At 39.0% G+C, this 18,545-nt stretch overlaps 1 protein-coding gene across 1 annotated transcript in view; it reads right to left on the reverse strand.

Annotated features, from left to right (window-relative positions):
• LOC107550229 (nuclear factor 1 X-type-like) overlaps positions 1-10,305 on the reverse strand; it is a 113,305-nt gene extending 103,000 nt beyond the window's left edge. Inside the window, exons 1-2 of the mRNA XM_016231469.1 lie at positions 10,041-10,305; positions 8,553-9,084 (exon numbers count right to left, since the gene is read on the reverse strand). Coding sequence (XP_016086955.1) covers positions 8,553-9,084; positions 10,041-10,181 — 673 coding nt within the window. The 5' untranslated portion in view covers positions 10,182-10,305. The remainder of the gene's footprint in view (positions 1-8,552; positions 9,085-10,040) is intronic.
• Between the last annotated feature and the right edge of the window lie 8,240 nt (positions 10,306-18,545).

The following is an 18,545-nucleotide window of genomic DNA, read 5'->3' on the forward strand; positions in this document are numbered from 1 at the left end:
AAGGTGCCCTCATGGGACCTGGCTGTGGTTCTGGAGGGCTTATGCAATGCCCCCTTTGAACCCATAGAAGAATTTGCTGTCAAGTTGCTCACGCTCAAGACCATCTTTCTCCTCGTTATTTCCTCACTAAAAAGGATCGGGGATCTTCAGGCACGGTTAGGGCATTCCTTTACCCGAGGGCCGGGTATGTCCTTAAGGTGCCCACTTCTTCACCAGGGCCCATAGTACTTCAGGCATTCTGTCCTCCTCCGTTCCAGGAAGTAGGCCAAGAAAGGCTTAATCTGCACTGTACAGTTCAAACACTGGACGCTTACGCACACAGAGCTGCCCCGTGGCGTAAGGCAGATCAGCTATTTGTTTGTTTTGGTCCGCCAAAGAAAGGATCTCCGGCGACCAAGCGGGCCATGAGTAGGTGGGTGGTCGAGGCCATCTCACTAGCCTACGAGTTCTCTGGCCTCCCATCACCTATGGGGGTCAGAGCGCACTCGACCAGGAGTACGGCGGCCTCCAAGGCTTTCAACTTGGGTGTGGCCTTGCAGGATATTTGTGCTGCGGCGGGCTGGTCCTCTCCGCACACTTTTGTCCGTTTTTACAACCTAGACCTGGCATGTACCCCAGGTTCCCAAGTTCTCTCTTCGTGACGTGCTCGCAAGATACACACACAGGCAAGGACTTGGTAGAATGGCGCTGTGGGTATTCTCGTTCCCAAAGCGACTTCAACGCAGCTCGAGTTCCTGAAGGGGAACGTCTCTAGGTTACGTATGTAACCATGGTTCCCAGAGGGAACGAGATGCTGCATCTCTTTGCCATACTCCCTGCGTTCCCTCCAGGCGCTACTTCATCGAAGCTGGTTTGCGTTCTGCCGGATGCACTCTGCCGGATGCACTTTTATACTTTCTGGTGCTTACGTCACCCCGCTCGTGACGTCTCGCTACTCCATTGGACTGATTTGGCACGTGCTTCAGAACGCGGTCACGCAGGGGCGTTCCCAAAGCGACTTCGACGCAGCGTCTCGTTCCCTCAGGGAACCATGGTTACATACGTAACCTAGAGACGTTATTTGTGGATTATTGTGATGTTTTTATCAGCTGTTTGTACTCTCATTCTGACAGCACCCATTCACTGCAGAGGATCCATTGATGTGCAACTGATGTTATGCTAAATTTCTCCAAATATGTTCTGATAAAAAAGCAAACTTTAAATCTTGGATGGCCTGAGGGTGAGGACATTTTCAACAAAAATTAAAATATTCCTTTAGCCTTGGTAATAATGCTTGACTTAGCAAACACCACTAACCAGCAGTGGCTCTTTACTTGCATATATTTTAGTGCACTCTCTGCAAAGTCAATTACATGCACAATGAATTAAAATCTGGAGGAAAATGATTTTATTAGTTACATGAATACCTCATAAATCTGACAGAATAAAGCTGCTTTTGTGTGTGTAGACAAAAGCCTCTGCATCAAAGCCCGGGCTAATAGGTCATAACATGATAAATGGAACAGGAAGAGAAATTCACAGCCGCTCTCTCTCTCTCTTTCGCTCTCTTGCTGCTCAGCTGTGGAGAGACGTAGCGCTTAATTTATTTATTCCATTCCCATTAATTAGAACGTTTGCACTGACAAAACAGGCAAAAGGAGGCATTAGCACCTAGTTTACACTCTGCGTCCCTGAGCTGCCCTGATGAATTTGTTTCCTCTAGCTCACGTGCATTTACACACACACACACACACACACACACACACACACACAAGCGAGCACTTCCACACAGACATAAACCTGCTCACGCGCTGCTCCAAGCAAACATCCATACATTAGCATTCACATACAGTGCCAAAGAGCCCTAAAGCATTGGGTTTCTGAAACAACCACACATTTGTTTACCACAACAAAGATTATACATTTTTTTTGATTGAATGTAATCATGTACACACACACACACACACACACACAGACCATGGCAAATGTTTGTAAATAAAATAAATGTAATGTATCACCATAGTATCACGTTGAAAACATGGCAGATTTGATGCTGATTTGCACTTACCTTTCAGAAATGTAATTTTCTTCGTAAGAAAAAAAAAAAAGTACCACATTAATCATCTGATCCTATCACTGTACTATAGTATGGCCACAGTAATGTTCAGTAAGAAAGCTAATAAATCTACTGTATTGCAACAGTACCATGTAGAGACACGTGGATAAAAAATGCTAAATTAATAAATATTTAAAAAACGTGTAATTTTGTTGTTATTATAACAAATTTTGTATGGGAAAACAAACTAGCAGGTTGAATATTTACTATATACCACCATATGGTAATACCATAGTATTTTTATTAATATATGAAGAGTTCAGATGCAAAAGCCTCTAAGTACGTCTGACGTTTTTCTTTAAAATTACCATTTCTTTCTGGCTACTATGTATAGGTTTCTATGTAAGTACTGGTACTTCTGAATGGGTTGAGGCTGGGATTTTGCGCATTTGAAGTGAAAGTACTTGATGAACATATACTATGTGGAGAGCATTCACTCAGTATTGTTATCTAATTTTTGACCAAGATGGCTTTTAGAGGCTTTTGCATTGGAACTCTTCATATATTAATAAAAATACTATTGTATGTATGGATACACGTACATATAGTAAGGGAAATACAAATTAGCAGGTAATAAATTAGCTGTATTTTAACAGTAAAAAAGTCCGTAAATATGTAAAAAAAATAAAATAAATAAAAACCAGAACAGACCATAACATAAAAAAAAACATTGAACTTTTTACTATTTTACCATGGTACATTTTTGTAAGGGAAAAAAAAACAAAACAACCCAAAAAAACAACAACAAGAACACTTGGTAATTCCATAGTATTTTTTTTTTTTTGATATAATTTTTGTAAGAGAAATACAAAACAGCAGGTCACAAATTTATTATAATGACTATGTTGTGACAAAAAGTGTCTGTAAATATGTAAAGTATATAAATATGCACTTTGTTATTTTACCATGTTAAATTTTCGTAAGGGAAAACAAACTAGCAGGTCAAGTATTTACTAAAATCACCTTAGTACCGTTAAAAAAAAAAAACAGACACTGTAGTTCCAAAGTATTTTTTGTTGGCATGTGGAAAATCCAAATTAGCCGTATTTCTGTAAAATAAAACATGGTACATTTATGTAAGAGAAAAAGCAGCAGCTCTAAAAAGTTGCTTAAAACTACCATGGTATTACCATCACTGTACAGTTCATTTAGTGTACCATGGTAAATTTCAGCAAATCAGCAGCTGATAATTGTATATATAATTGTACTGCATTACAAAAGTATCGAATAAACCATGATAGTACCAAAAAGTAGTTTTTACAGTCAGTGCCCCATGGCAGTCAGTGTGTGTCTACTGTTGCAGTGATGAAGCGGCCTCATCGACACGACAAAACGAAGGTCTCGTTAGACCGGCACGGGCTCCGTCCCCTCTCTCTCTCTCTCTCTCTCTGTGGCGAACAAAAGGCGGATTCTGAGAGCGGCAGGAGGACCCCTGAGGAGAAGAAAGCCACTGCACTCCAGCGCTGTGGTGAATGAGGTCTTTTCACCAGAGTCCTGTGCTGTTTACTCTAGTTCAATAATAGCCCTCATTTTCCAATCATTATTCGCTCAGTCTGACTGCCGCTATTAGCCTGTCCGGCATGTCATTCATACCGCGCCATACACACCGGTGTAGAAATAGCGTCACAGCGCAAAATCATACATTCCTATGAGGGCTTATGTCAAACTCTGTGACTCTCATCTGGTATAAGCTGGTTGTCAAAAGTGTCATGCTCTAATGTCGCCTCCAGCCGGCTCTGCTGACACACTTTAGAAGTAAAAGAAACTTTAATTCAGCTGGCGACAGTTTGACCACTCGGGTCAGACGCCTAAAGGGTGATTTTGTGTAAAAACATATCTACTTAAACACGATTAGCTGGATGATCTATCAGACCCGTATTTTTTATTTTTTTTTTACATCTAATATCACAGACAGAAGCCCGGCAGCCAAAGTCAGCGCTGCCAAACTCTCCATTTTGATTTGGAATGCGGCTTTCCCAGCGTATGGGATCATTCGCTGCGGCCAATTTCTGAGTCATTTAAAAAGAAAAGTGCTCCAAAAAAAAAAAAGTGCGTCTTCCTGTGAAAGAAAGCGAGTGTATGTTTCTATACGGAATTGCGAGCGAGGTAAAGGCATGTTTTTCCCGTCGGCGCATTGACGGAGGTGTTAAGATGGCGAGAGAGGGAGGACGTGTTTGGAGGAAAAGGCCTGAAAAAGCGGGTTAAATGGAAGGAGAGGCTGGGAAAGAGAGAGGGATGTTGGCAGAGCATGTGGTGTGATTTGAAAAGCTGAGATCCGTGCGGCAGTGCCAAACACACACACCAGTCGAAGTTCCCTTCGCAGACTGGCTTTTGTTTCCATTTTGGCATTTTGCACCATCTTTATTCTCTGCCCGCTGTTCTATTCTCTGTTTTAACAAATGCAACAATGCAAATAATAACATTACTAATAATTAATAGATGATCAGGAGGAGGAGGATTCATTTGGTGTGGTTATTGTTGATGTAATCTCTTTTAAACTGCCGGAGAATATTAATATCTCTGGTTTACATTATTTCTGTTTGTTTATATGTATATGTGTGCAGTATATGGGGCATTTTGGTTTACCTCTGCAGGTTTTACTCTGCTGAATTCTGCCGTTTTTGACTTTCTTTCACGGTGACGAGATTGTGCCACACAAGTGTCTGAATATTAGAGGAAAAACAACTACAATAGAAAGATTTTCAAACACACACTTCTTGTGCATTTCGCATGCATTTTTCCATCTGCTTCAAATTAATAAATAAATATATTTATTTAATTTGATATGCCATGTGTTTTATCATAACTGCTAAGTGAATGAACATAAATATCTTTAGGGAAATTGTTATTTGCATATTTCACCTGCACACATTAAAGCAAAACATAACTATACTTATATATTAAAATAGTTAGAATTAGCATATTGTAAATATACTGATAAAATATATTTTTTTAAATTGTCATTTAAACACTTCTGTATTATAACCAATTCAAAATATTAAAGGCAGCATTACAAATTTGCTGTTAAAATGAAAGATAATAAAATACCTATAAAATGTAATTTATGAAAACGCTTATTTAAAAAAAATTGTATTTTGTTAAATGTTGATTTTATGAAATTTGATTATGAAATTGTGAATATATTTGTTTTAAAAAATTGAATTGAATTTTAATTATGAAATGTACATTTATATTTAAAAAATGTGCATTACTTAAAAATATATTTAAAATGCAAAAAAAGAATGTTTGATTCTTTTTTTTTTAAAGTTTTTTTTCCCCTGCCATCACTGAAGCAGACACTCAAATTTGCATTTTCTCACTTCTAAACAAATCAGCTATAACACACAGGCTTCAAAATATTCTTATGTCATATTTTTAAAAACAGCCAAAGAGTAAAAGCTAAATCCAAATGGACTAATATTTTTCCACCAGCACCTGCAATTAAACAAACTCTCTCTCACAAACACAATAAACACAGGAAAACCAGCTTCCTGAGTGCGATCCAAGCAACACCTTCACATTGCTGAAAGAGAGTCAAAAGTACACCCAGCTCCAAATCAAATCGAATGTGATGGTGACCAGAGCGGCGTGTCAGCGGTCAGTGCGGGTGACTGTCTGCTGTCGATCTGGTTACGGGCCTCAAAGCCTGGAGCAGCGGGAATCTGTTAGCGGCCCACAACACCTCGATTACCAGCCAAGAAGGAGCGCTGCTGCCCAAAGGCCTTTGATGGCAAGCAGTCGCATTGCTTTTGTCACGTCTGAAGAGATGCAAAAGCTCGGCTAAAAAAAAACATGATGCAGAAAATACCAACTATAAATGTAAAGTTTGCAGCTCACACCGTCATCAAACACCCACAACACAAAATCCGTCTTTATTTTTAAACTCCCGCTAGAAATCGCAACACCTCTTTCTTGAAAGCTGTGGAAACTAACCTGAATAGATGATTCGCTGTGAAACAAGTGATTTAACGCTTGACCGCACTTTAAGAGTCTTTTGCCATTCGACTATACACATCCATTTCCTTTTCTAAAAAGAAAAGGCCACCATTAGTTCCCCTCTTTTCAGCATCTATCCCTCTCTCTCTCCTTTACAACACAGAGCTGTATAGCCGTCGCCTGACTACAGAACTTGGCACCGCGGCCGGCGTTTTATCGGCTGTCTGAGCTGGACACAGCTCGATTAGAGATGAGAGCAGGCACATGTTTTTATCATGACTGCGCGATAATGGAAGCCGTATGACGTGGCGAGCTCCAGAGATGACTAACACGGGAGAAAACATCCATCATTCTGACAAACGCAGAAGAAAAATAACAACTTTTTTTTCTGGAGTGGCGCGAGACGGCCGATCCGAGGTGCTCGTCAAAAACTCCCATTAATCATCATCATTAATACAGCCGGCGTGCGGCGAGAAGACCGAGCGTAATTACGCCGTCGTGCTCCTGGGTATTTAAGCGCCGGTGTTTAAGGTCATTAATCGCTCCCAGGGGGCGATACGACACGCATCTTGTCAATACACCACAAAACAACCGGACCTGGAGAGTAAATTATACATGAATCGTGCCTCCTGAGCTACAGCGTGCAAATATCACAGTACATGCAGTTGTTCAGATGCTGGAGCCGAAATGTAAACGCTGACATTCAGAGACAGCAAAAGCAGAAGTGATCTAAACCAGAGCTGGCTTTTGGCAGGCGCTCGCCGTTTAAAACTGCAAATAAATGCAAATGTTTGCTTTGAGAATAATCTTCGCAAAACACAGGCTGCGTAAAACGGGGTCTGTCAGTGTTTAAGGGAAATGAACAAATGTTGCAGTAATATTCCCTCAATATGGTAAAGCGGATGTGGCCGGAACAATGAGCCACCGGGCAGCTTTAATAGCGTCCGGATTAAGACAGGAGATTCGGCCGGGTCAGCAGGAGATAATCTGAGTCCTGGCATACCGTTAAACAGGAAAAGAACGGCATGGTGAACCGGCTAACTGACGCTGAGTTCCACACGGAGCGAAAGGAAAACTCGGCATGGGCAACAAAATCTCTTTCGGAGGCCCTGCCAGCAAACAGAATTATGGCTCTGTGTCACAACAAAGGCGAAAACCGCCGTCAAATGTTGCCTGTTCATATACTCTGAGTGCACAGATAATAGCTAAATAACTGAGCTGCCTGTAAATAGCTGCAAATATACTATTGCGTTGTTTGTGCTCGTCTCTTTCTGTGTTTTCCAAAGAACTGCTGCCAATACAGTGACCAACATACAGAGCATCTGACAAATAAATACTTGCACCTGCAACTAAACTACAGTCACCAATTCTAACATTACAAAAAAAAAAAAACTTAAATATTTTAAATAAAGTTCATATTAAATGAACAAACTATTATTGTTGTAGTAGTTGCAGAAAGCATTATTTTAAGTGTTTAGAAATAATCCTTGACATTTATTTGTTTATTATTATTACTGTTAATAAATAATAATAATAATAATCCATTTTTAAAAATAATTAAATATTTTAACTGATTAAAAAATACATATTAATTGAACAAACTATTGTTGTAGTAGAGGTGCAGAAGACTAAGTATTTAGAAATACAATTATTTATTATTTTTATTTAAAATTATTCAATTATTTTGTTTATTATTATATTATCATTATTATTATTATTATTGATAATAATAATAAAAAAATAGAAATATATTTTATGTATAAATATATATTATTTCTGCAAATCTGGAATACAAAACATATGTTATGTTATATTTTACATTTTTATGCTGTATAAAACAAAATATTTTTACATTTTTATGTTTTATTTAGTCTGCATTTATCATTAAGTTGCACATTGGGATTTTTTATATTAATGTTCTGATTTTAATATCTAATTTTGACATTTCAATGCTGAGGAAAACAAAAATAAATAACTAAATAAAATACATAAATTAAGAGGTGTAAATCGAAAGTACATTCTCTGTCTATGAGAATGTGATCGTTCTGAATATTGGTGTGTTTATTAAAAGGCAGTAGTGTAACTAACCAGTGTGTGTGTGTGTGTGTGTGTGTGTGTGTGTGTGTGTGTGTGTGTGTGTGTGGCCTTTACACCAGCTGGGAGCAGGCCAGCTGTCACCGCCACAATACACTATCTGACATTTATACACACACACACACACACAAACTATCAAAGGTATGGGTGCATTATGCTGCACACTCTACAGCGAACATAACCTATAAACCAGTTCACACACACACACACACACACACACACACAAAGTCAAAAATTTCACACACACTCCTTCAAGTTTCATCGCAACCACACAAATAACAACAAAGAAATAAACACAACAAAGCCTATATTTGCATATATTTGCATTCAAGTACATTTCTGGAATACAGCCCGGAACTGAATCGGATCGTGTTTCCTGAACCGGGTTACGCTGCGGCGCATTTCAGTGTGTGTGTGACTGGCTCACCTGGCGTGTGGACAAAGTAGGCCAGATACAGGTCCAGTTCTTTCACGGACACTCCGATGTGGTGCGGCTGCACGCAGAGGCCGTGGTTGGAGCACTGCGGCGACTTAACCAGCCTCTCTCCGTCTGTGCTCTCCAGCGGGCTTCCCTTGAACAGGATCACCATCACCAGGTCCAGGCGCCAGACCTTGTCTGCTTGCCGCAGGCAGTCGATGCGGCGGATCTTGCCCTTCTGATCGGGGTTGGACAGCACGCAGCACGGCGGCTTCTTCCCTGTGATGGTGAGCACGAAGTCCTCGCGGAACTCCGGCCGGATGTCTTTGCGGAGCTTGGCGAGCAGACGGGACGCCCACTTCTGCTTGATCTCGGGCTTCTCGCCCAGGAGTTCGTCTTTGACGGCGCGCTCCTCATCCTTCGTCATGCGCTTCTCGTGCTTCTTGAAGTACTTGCGCTTGCGGGCCTGGAGGTTGAACCAGGTGTAGGAGAACGCACGGACGTGTGGCAGCAAAGCCTCGATGAAGGGATGAAATTCATCCTGTTGGATTAAAAAAAAAAAAAAAAGCTAATTTCAGAGACTTTCGTGGAACTTAAAAATGAATGTTTGAGAACTTTGGAAAAGGATGCATTGCATGCAGTCACATTTACTCATCTGCAAATAACAATTGAGTCTTGTTTTTGCATTAAAAATATCTAAAATAGTGTAAATAAAAGAGAATGCATGCTGAATTAGGTCCATTTGAATGCATTTTAGGATTTAAGCATAAATCTCAATAATTTTAGAGAGGTTCAAAGAATAAATATATTTGCCAATGAGGTAAACATAAGCAAAAAATTTACTTAATTCAGAATATTCTTTGTGGAAACAGGTTTTATCTTTAAAAAAAATTTTGCTCCTCAAGTACATTTATGTTGTTTAGGGATATTTTTACTGGAAAACAAAAAAAAAATACAGATTAAGAAAATTATTTTTAGCAGTGTAGAAATCAATTTAGTCCAAAAATATTATTTTCAAATTGAAATAATACATTCTTACATTCTATTTAGTCTCCATGTATCATTACATTCCATTAAAGCAATTTGATTATGCATTTTAATCTAATTTTGGCATTTCTTTCAATGCTGAGCAAACATAAAAATAAATCAATAAAATTCATAAATTAAGACTGAATAGAATGTAAATTGAAAGCCATTATGAGAATGTGTTCGGTCATTATTTTCAATTTTCACAATAGAAGCATGCATAAAGAAAAGTCCCTTAAGTTCAGACACAATTATCCTACACAAATACACAGACTTTAAATGAAATGAAAGTAAATGCAAATTGAAAGCTAAACGAGGCTCTTTTTCAGACAGTTTAAAGATCTCAGCAGCTGTGCAAGAATTCCGGGATTCTGCAATTCACAGAAAGCAGCTTCTTTAGCTCAAGTCAGGCCAAGAAAAGCTTGGCGATCCCCACGGCAACGGAAGACTCATTCAGCTCTCCAATAATACCTTCACCACACAACGCTCAGTGACAAAGCCTAAACCGCGCCACGGTGCCCCAGTGCCAGGGCCGCCGTGCCCCAGACCCTCTCCGCCAACTCTCGCCACAACAAGACCGCGGTTAAACTGCGTCCCTTCAAGACCTGCCATCAAATCCTGTCTGCGGGCTGCTGTCGTGCACAAATCCAGGCATGTTCACATTTCGACAATCGAGAAGGCAGATAGCACCGTGAAAAGCACACACTGCAGACAGGAGCAGAAAGAGAGAGAAAGGCTGGTAGTTACCATTTTGCACTCTCATCATAAATTTGGCACGCCGTTCAGGACGGGGAAAAAAAATCCACCCGCACCAGTTCTTTGCCACTCACGCCGAAACAACAACTGCTGGCTTGGCAAAGATGAAGAATTGGCGACCGAAAAAAAAAACTTGGGTAAAAAGGAAAGAAGACTGGAGACGCTCCAATTGCCGGCGGAAAGAAGTTAATTTCAAGATCAGGAATTTTCTTTTGCTTTGCTTTGCGGTTACAGGTAAAACTGGTTATTAAAAAAATTATTGCTGCAAAAAAAATTAAAAAAGAAAAAAAAATTGAAATAAAATAAAGGCGTGTGCACAAGAAAAAAATAAAGGCGTGTGCACAAGAAAAAAACAACAACTAGGAAAGCAACAGCGCTTAAAATAAACGCTTTCGCTTTCCAAATAATTACAAAAAAAAATGAAAAATCTAAACAATGCCGGAAAAAAATTCCTTGGCAAAGCGCAATGAGTGTTTTCTTAGATCTTTGGATCCGGCAAAAAACTCAGAGAGCGCGGCACACACATAACGCAGGCACATGCATGCACACTCCTGCGACGAAGGGGGGCGGGTGGGGGGATGCAAAGCACAGAATACGGGCAGGAAAAAAAGAGAACCGAATCAATGTTGGACGAGCTCACAGGACCGCTGGCAAACCCAAGTGCTGCTGCTTTTTTTACTCCTTTTCTCTCCAACACTCTCTCTCTCTCTCTCGCTTGCTCGCTCTCTCTCGTCCTCCCCGCGTTCTTTCCTTAACCATTGCCTGAGTCTTTGCCAACACGAGTAGGGCCCACCTATTTGGCAACAAGATGCCTGTAGCTCAGCCAATACGTTAGCTTGAAGAGCTGAAAGGGAGGGGAAAGAGAGAAGGGGGGCTGGTGCCAGAACGAGAGAGAGAGAGAGAGAGAGAGAGAGAGAGCATGCAGTCCAGTCCGGTGGTGCACAATTTGCCAGTTTGACAAGTTCCTATCCACCACCGAGGCAAAGTTCAGCATCCCATCAAGCTAGTCATGGCAACCGTGTTGTTAAGTCTGGGTCGCGGTCGCCGCGGCTTGCGTAACACCACCTTGGCACAGGCCGACGGGAGAAAGCGCACCGCTCTCTCAGAAACTCCCAGCAGACCCTGCAGCCGGCAGCTGCTCGTGGATTTAGAGGCCGAGACAAAGAGGAAAGCGACCGCGCACCCCTCGCTCCCTGTGTGCATCTCTAATTTAAAACAAACATATGCTGTGCTTGTCTGAGAAAACGAGGAGCTCAGGCTGAATGCAGCAGGCCGAAGGACGCGAGACCTGAAGTTGCTCACAAAACTTCGAAAAGTTGTTCGGAACGATGTCCCTGCAAAAAAAAAAAAAAATCTATTTTAACACAAGTTGTGTCAGCTTCAAAATCTCCCATCAGCCATTTTTAGAAATTAAAAAAATGGTCAAGCACTAATGAGTATATAAGATCACTTCAAGCCCAAATGCAAGCACTGTTTTGTCACATTTGGAAGGCTTTTGTGCAAATTTTAATGTGCATCAGAAATTTGCCAACGAATGCTCTAAAATGCATTTCAAACGTCATGATTTCCTTGACTGAGAGTGTAAATGCTGCTTTTTTATTTTTTTTTACACGCAATCATAATCATCTATCTGAGTTTTGGGAATACTTTAATCTTGCGATCAAAAAGAATATAAAACAGCAGCTGCTCACAGCATAAAGTAGAGCAGAGAGATATTCAGATCTGAGACGAAACGAGACGTAGACGGAGCTGTTGATCAATTCTTGCTGATGATTTCTTAAAAAAAAAGACTGGATGCTGTTCTTCCCACAAAAACAGGGAAATTGATTTGAAATGCTGGATTAGCACACATATGCAAATATCTCTTAAATCTGAGATACCAAGAAAACATCATTGGACGGATGTATGGTGATAACGCTCTCCCATTGCAGTAAAACTCTTCATTAGTGCTTCCTCTTTCAAATCTGAGCCTAGTGTCAAAACCAACACCTGCTTGAGGTCTCTAATCAGATGCTAATTGAAGCACAACCAGAGGAGAGCAGAATTTGTTTATGAATGCATTTGTTTTCAATAAAAGCAGCACCTTTATTTCAAACAATCCCTTCTCTGTTTGAAACACAGCCCTTAATGGCTTCCTCTAGTGCTACCAGTGCGAGTATGAGATAATTAGCTTCTGATCAACATGTGCGTTTGGAAATTCACTTGCTTAAAGCACAATTCACTTCATCTATAGAACGGCGGCGCCAGAGAATAAAGCGCTTTTACAAATCAAAAACAGATTGTATTTTTTAAATAATATTTTAATGAATTAAAAGTCAGTTAAGCTATTAAAATAATTTAAATAGTATTCATTAATACTATTTAAATTTCAGTTGTGGGCTAACTGAAATTGTTGTTGTAAGATAAACAGATATCCAATCTAAACAATCTTTACCTACGACCACAACGCACTCCAGCTTGTTATTCCTGCCAAAAACGCAATAAATTACGAAAGAAAGAAGAAGAAAAAATCAAGGACACACAAACATCTGAAGCGCCGTGAAATTTGTGAAAACAAAGACGCGGGTCCAGATATTCAGTAGGCTATCCAACTGACAGTTGCGGCTATATATTAATACGCCAGGTTGCTTGGCAACCGTAAATAGCCTACGGTTATTCGGCTAATGAACTATATTACTTGGCGGAAGAACTGTTCGTTGTTATTACTATCAATAAATGATATTATTATATTATATAAATACGTCCTCATTTGTAAGTCGTTTTGGATAAAAGCGTCTGCTAAATGACTAAACAAACCAAAATAAAACGAACAATTTCTTGAACACTTAATAACATACTGTAAACGCACAGGAGTTAAACCTCTCGTGACGGTTTTATTCTACGCATGAGCCTGTCATCTCTTTTCAAACGTATACAAAGACACTAATAAGCTAATAACTCAATGGGAGGGATAAAAGTGTCTTAAAATGTTTGTAGCAAAACATCGCATATCATCAACTTGTATCAGTCCTGTCATCAAAACCCAACAAACCATGGCCTGGTTTCTCACCTACAGTCCCAGCACGAGTCGCAGTGCTCCTTATAGAGGTCAGGGACATCCTGAAATACGGTTAAGAGTTAGTAAAGCGGCGTTTAGCGCTCAGTGACTTGTTTCTCAGCGTTTAACATCAGCAGCGCGTTTATGGAGGACGAAACCTGCAAAAACAATAAATAAATAAATACACAAATAAATAAATATGCAAATAAATAAATAAATGTCTGTATAAATGCACACATTCTTGTTTAAATACATATAGAAATAATTAAACATGTGATTAAAGTAGGCAAATATATAAAATAAATTGGTGGGCAAATGGAAAATGTTTAAGGAAATGCTAAACTCATCCTATTTATTTTTCTTTTGATCACTCATTTATTTCTGAATGTAGTTCCACATTTATTTTTCCTCTGCGCAACATGCTAATGAGAGGGTGTCAACCATGGACTTGGTCGGGTCTTGTGATGGCTGGGGGCCGGCTTTCCCGCTGACAGGAGATGCATGGTGTTCATCCAGTATGGCCTACGTAAAGTCACTTTTTCCGTTCAACAGAGCAAGATACATAAAAAACTGAGCTGTATTGTCCGTACAGTATCTGTGACTTTACAACTCTGCGCAACATGCTAATGAGAGGGTGTCAACCATGGACTTGGTCGGGTCTTGTGATAGCTGGGGGCCGGCTTTCCCGCTGACAGGAGATGCATGGTGTTCATCCAGTATGGGCTACGTAAAGTCACTTTTTCCGTTCAACAGAGCAAGATACATAAAAAACTGAGCTGTATTGTCCGTACAGTATCTGTGACTTTACAAACGACCCAATGAAATGGCCAGTGTCGTTTCCTGACGTCATTTTTTGTAACCCGATTGAGTCTCCAGCTAGAGACAACTGTAATATCAGCATCCCATGGTCATCGTGAGATGACTGGTATGAAGTGGTTTAATCGAGGAACTTTTTTTTCCATTAGTTATCAGAACAGAAAATGCAGGCGACAAAAGTATGTTTATTAAGCAAATAACGGTTCAGTATTGCAATTAAGAGCATTAATATTTTACATTGGCCACTTAAAATCTTTTATGATTTAGCTCTCTCATGATTATAACTACAAAACTAACCCTATGAAAAAGTGTAAGATAATAATCAGTCCCCTTGACTGATGAAGTTAATACGCATGCGCAGGCAAACGCTCAAGCGCGTCACACACGATCCGCCTACTCTTGCATAATTAACACCCTCTCATTAGCATGTTGCACAGAGGGGAAAAAAATGTGGAACTACATTCAGAAATAAATGACTGATTAAAAGAAAATAGTTAGGATGAGTTTAGCATTTCCTTAAACATTTTCCATTTGCCCACCAATTTATATTATTTATTTGCCTACTTTCATCACATCACATAATTATTTCTATATGTATTTAAACAAGAATACGTGTATTTATGCACACATTTATTTATTTATTTGTTGTTTTTGCAGGTTTCGTCCTCCATACGCGTTACACCTGCGCGTCACGTCCGCCATTTCGACCACAATTTATGAGGAGCCCAAGATTTCTGCCAGCCCAATTAAAAATAATCGCCGTGTTATTTTTTCCCCTTCGCCTGTTCCTGCAACATTAATGCTTAAAAGAGAGAAGACATCATCTCTCAAGTGTGTGCCAGCAGTCGGGTGGAAATGAACGAGCTGGAAAGAGTGTCTGGTGTCGGGCGCCAGAGAATCATTTGTGTTAGTTTGTCACTGACGGTAAAATCAATTAATAATAGCAAAAACACACCCAAGCACCTTCCAATCAATGCAGAAAAAAAACTGTTCGGCCAAAGAAAATTACTTGATCATCCAAGTAGCCTACGCGCAGTTTTGGAGGTTGTGGCATAAATGATTGGCATATAGGCCTAGGCTATATTATAACCAACGCATTTTTTTTTTCTTGCCATAAGCCTACTATGTTCAAAATCCATATTCAAGTCACACTGGTAATAAAATGACAAGCGGCGATGGAATCACCAACTTTTTTTCTTCATCAAAAACTTCACCTGATTTTTCTTGGTTGGTTTAAAATCAACTATTTTGTTTATATATTCGATCTTTATAACAATAGCAGTCTACATGTTACATTGGACACTTTGGCAAAGTTGCACTAAAGTTCTATAGTTTGACTGAGCTGGCGCAACAACAAAGAAGAAGAAAAAAAATCATAAACACTGGAGCCTAAAACAAAAACACTGTGGTTGAATAATCCACAAAAGAGTCTCATATCTCCGACTGCATGGCGATTCAAGCTGTTATCTGCGGTAGGCTAATTGAATATTGATGATTTGTCCTGATGATTCCTTCCCGATGTTTTCTGTTCAAACCCTCTAAACGATTATACATTCGGTTATTGAATATAATGATGTCGATTCCATGCGCATTTATCAGGTTAGGAGAGAAAATGCACCAAAGACGGATACGATTACAGTCCAGCGTTTTAAAAAGACACTCCTGCAGTGATTAGTCTAGCTTTAATACGATTTTATTATATTCATAAGAAACAGATTTCAACGAAATGTTAGATAGTAAGCTAATATAATATCCTGTAATATCAATATCCTCGCAGCAGATAAGATCGTGAGATACGCAAACCCGGAGAAAATGAAACACTGCGACTGTGATTTACAGAAACAGAAAATGAAATATAAAACACATCCGTTTAAATATAGAATGCATTTACCTCGCTTTTCAGTGCCAGCAGACTGATTTCGCACAGCAGAGATATTTATAGCAAACCAGTACAAGGCTTTTTTTTTTCCTTTTTAAAGATTTGATATGATCAAAACATTAGATCGTATAGATAGCCTGCATATTTTTAGAAACAACTCAGCTAGTGAAAACAAATAGGTTATTGTGGAAATATAATATTATTTAAAAGTCGGTCAGTGTGAAACCCAATCAGCTTTAATCTCTGAAAAATAGCAGAACTATCAATGTCTTAATATTTCAGCTTTAGGTAAAATGAGCATGCCATCTCCAAGATTAAATATATTTATTCAAAAAAATAATATTACAAATAAAATATAATAATGATTATTATTATTATTATTAAATACCTAGCTAAATAAGGAAAATTGGGCTGGAACCTGAGAAATCTTACATTATGAAAATAATGAAACTTTTATCAAATTAAAATGTGAATATTTGGTGAAAGTGGAATATTTAAGATTTAGCCTATAATTCACTAATGTGATTGCTACCTTTAACCCAAATAAAAGGTTTTGAAGCACATTCATTAATTACTGAAAATATAAATAACTATTCATATTAATTTATATTATTATATAATTGTTTATTGTTCTGTAATATACTTGATGTTGTTTCTGGATTAAACATTTTTTTTTATGTTTTATTTTTTCTAGTGTGCTGACCATTGGGAAAACCAGAAAAGCAAGCAGGTTTAATGAGAGAGATGTGGAGTTTTGGGGTCTGTTGGTTGCCCGCTGTGCGTCTGTGACCCTCCCTGCGGATGTGACCCACCGTGACCCTGAAACGCCATAATGAAGACAGACGTGATGGCTGATTCTGCTCTCTTATAGGAGAAAGATGCTCTGACAACACAAGAATATAAGAGACAAAGAGCCTGTTAAAATGATTTTTCATAAGGGGAAGGAGGCAGACAGTGAGAGACTGAGTAAAAATGTGATAAATACCAACATGACAGACGTTGAGGGAGGTGGAGGCCGTGGAGAATCATGTGCTAACACACGCTATCATGAGGACGCCAGTCCAGACATGCCAGCGTGCCAGCGTGGACAAAACCATGGCGGTAAAGAGACAGCTGACCCACACACACACACACACACACACACACACGGCCATCTATTGTGTCTGACACTGGACACACGCGCTGGTGTATAACCTCACACCTCAAAGACGTGGGCCGTGTGTGAACGTGTGTAAGCGTGAGGTTCGAGCAGGTGTGTGTGTGTGTGTGTGTGTTGGCACAGGTGAGGTCCGCCCCTCCTCTCGCTGCTGTTATGCTGCAGGTCTGTTATGATTTCTGAAAGACAGTCTGAGATGAGTCAGGCCCGGTAAAAACTCAGCTCTCGCAGCGACGAGTGACATCAGCTGCTGTCAGTGCAATCAGAGACACACACCTGCAGATTTATATCGTGTGAAATCACACACAAGCTAATTTATGGCCGTGGCTGTGAAATATGGGAGCCTGGGGCAAGTTGTCACAGTGCATGTTGGTTACAAACACCTAAACACCTAGAGTCTAAAAACAGAACAAAAATGTTGGTAACACTTTATTTTAAGGTGTTGTTGTTACAGTGTAATTATTCAATTATTCATTGAATAATATTCATTAACTACATGTACTTACTACATGGTTAGGCTTAGGATTAGAGTTTGGCTTAGGGTTACTTTCATGCAATTATGCAGAATTAATTGTTATGAAGCAACATGGTGGTATGGGTAGGTTTAAGTGTGATTTAAGGTGTAAGGGATGGGTCAACAGTGTAATTAAATGTAATTACATGCAGGCTTTTATTTAAATATAAGTGCAATGTAAAAACAATAAGTAAATTATTAACTTAAATGTAATTACTTAAGGCCGCCTAATATAAAGTGGGACCTATTTTAAGCATTAATTAAATTAAGTGTCAGAAAATGGACTTTACCTGAAAAGATGTATATGTGTTTTCTTTAGGCTTTTTAAATATTTTTTATAAATGTCACGGCAGGTTGTCACATATTTTATACGACATCATTTTACAATTAAATTTGTTAAATTAAATTAAATTTCACCAGAACAATACTTTGATATTCTTGTGTATTACGTTTTACGTTTCCGGTTTCATTCACTTTTTTTTTTGCTTCGTAATTGTTTTCATCTTTAATTTCTAGCTGTTAAGCCTATTAATTACGTAGACCTAATTAGCAGATTTCCATTGTGACAACTTACCCCATATAGTCAAAGTACTCTAAATAAATAAAAACCAATGTCTTATATGATTTGTATCTTGTTCACTCTGTTAATTAATGATAATGTTTATGGTGAGTAAGATTTTTTTAGTCAGAAATTAAACTTTTTATTTAGCATGGATGCATTAATTTGGTCATAAGTGACAGTAAAGACATTATAATGTTACAAAAGGTTTCTATTTCACATAACAGCTCTTCTCAACTTTCTATTAATCAACAAATCC

This window comes from Sinocyclocheilus grahami, unplaced genomic scaffold (genome assembly GCF_001515645.1).
Source record: "Sinocyclocheilus grahami isolate Dianchi unplaced genomic scaffold, SAMN03320097.WGS_v1.1 scaffold393.1, whole genome shotgun sequence".
Classification (NCBI taxonomy): Eukaryota; Metazoa; Chordata; class Actinopteri; order Cypriniformes; family Cyprinidae; genus Sinocyclocheilus; species Sinocyclocheilus grahami.